The sequence below is a fragment of the Trichinella spiralis genome (genome assembly GCF_000181795.1).
Source record: "Trichinella spiralis strain ISS 195 chromosome Unknown Scfld3753, whole genome shotgun sequence".
Taxonomy (NCBI): Eukaryota; Metazoa; Nematoda; class Enoplea; order Trichinellida; family Trichinellidae; genus Trichinella; species Trichinella spiralis.
The window spans coordinates 1-708 of NW_003530692.1; the positions used below are offsets into that span (position 1 = coordinate 1).

General features: G+C 47.7%; 1 protein-coding gene across 1 annotated transcript; it reads left to right on the forward strand.

The window, feature by feature from the left end:
* Positions 1 to 117: 117 nt before the first annotated feature.
* On the forward strand, positions 118 to 692 carry Tsp_14448 (conserved hypothetical protein; the record flags this gene model as incomplete). Its single annotated transcript, XM_003367744.1, has 3 exons — positions 118 to 224; positions 383 to 511; positions 594 to 692. Coding segments are annotated over exons 1-3 (335 nt in total), but the record flags the coding sequence as incomplete, so codon positions are not given.
* Positions 693 to 708: the final 16 nt, after the last annotated feature.

A 708-nucleotide genomic window follows, 5' to 3' on the forward strand; every position in this document is an offset into this window, starting at 1 on the left:
GCGAAGCCGAATACATATCCGACTACTGGCGCAGTCAAAACACCTCACTAAATCATCCAATCGGTAGTAGCGACGGGCGGTGTGTACAAAGGGCAGGGACGTAATCAACGCGAGCTAATGACTCACGCTTACTGGGAATTCCTCGTTCAAGAGAAACAATTGCAATTCCTTATTCCATTCAAGAAAACGTTTCATTCGATTGCCAAACCTTTTCAGGTAAGGACGTAACTCACGTTGACGCTTTCATTGTAGCGCGCGTGCAGCCCCGGACATCGAAGGGCATCACAGACCTGTTATTGCTCTTTTTCGTGCAGCTTTCAATTTGCCAGTCCCTCTAAGAAGTGATCAGCACAAAAAATACAATACTGTCACTATTTAATAGGGTAGAGTCTCGTTCGTTATCGGAATTAACCAGACAAATCGCTCCACCAACTAAGAACGGCCATGCACCACTACCCACTGAATCAAGAAAGAGCTGTCAATCTGTCAATCCTTCCAGTGTCCGGGCCGGGTGAGTTTTCCCGTGTTGAGTCAAATTAAGCCGCAGGCTCCACTCCTGGTGGTGCCCTTCCGTCAATTCCTTTAAGTTTCAGCTTTGCAACCATACTTCCCCCGGAACCGAAACACTTTGGTTTCCCGGAAGCTGCTCGCCGAGTCTTAAATGAACTTCGGCGAATCGCTGGGTTGGCATAGTTTACCGTTAGAACT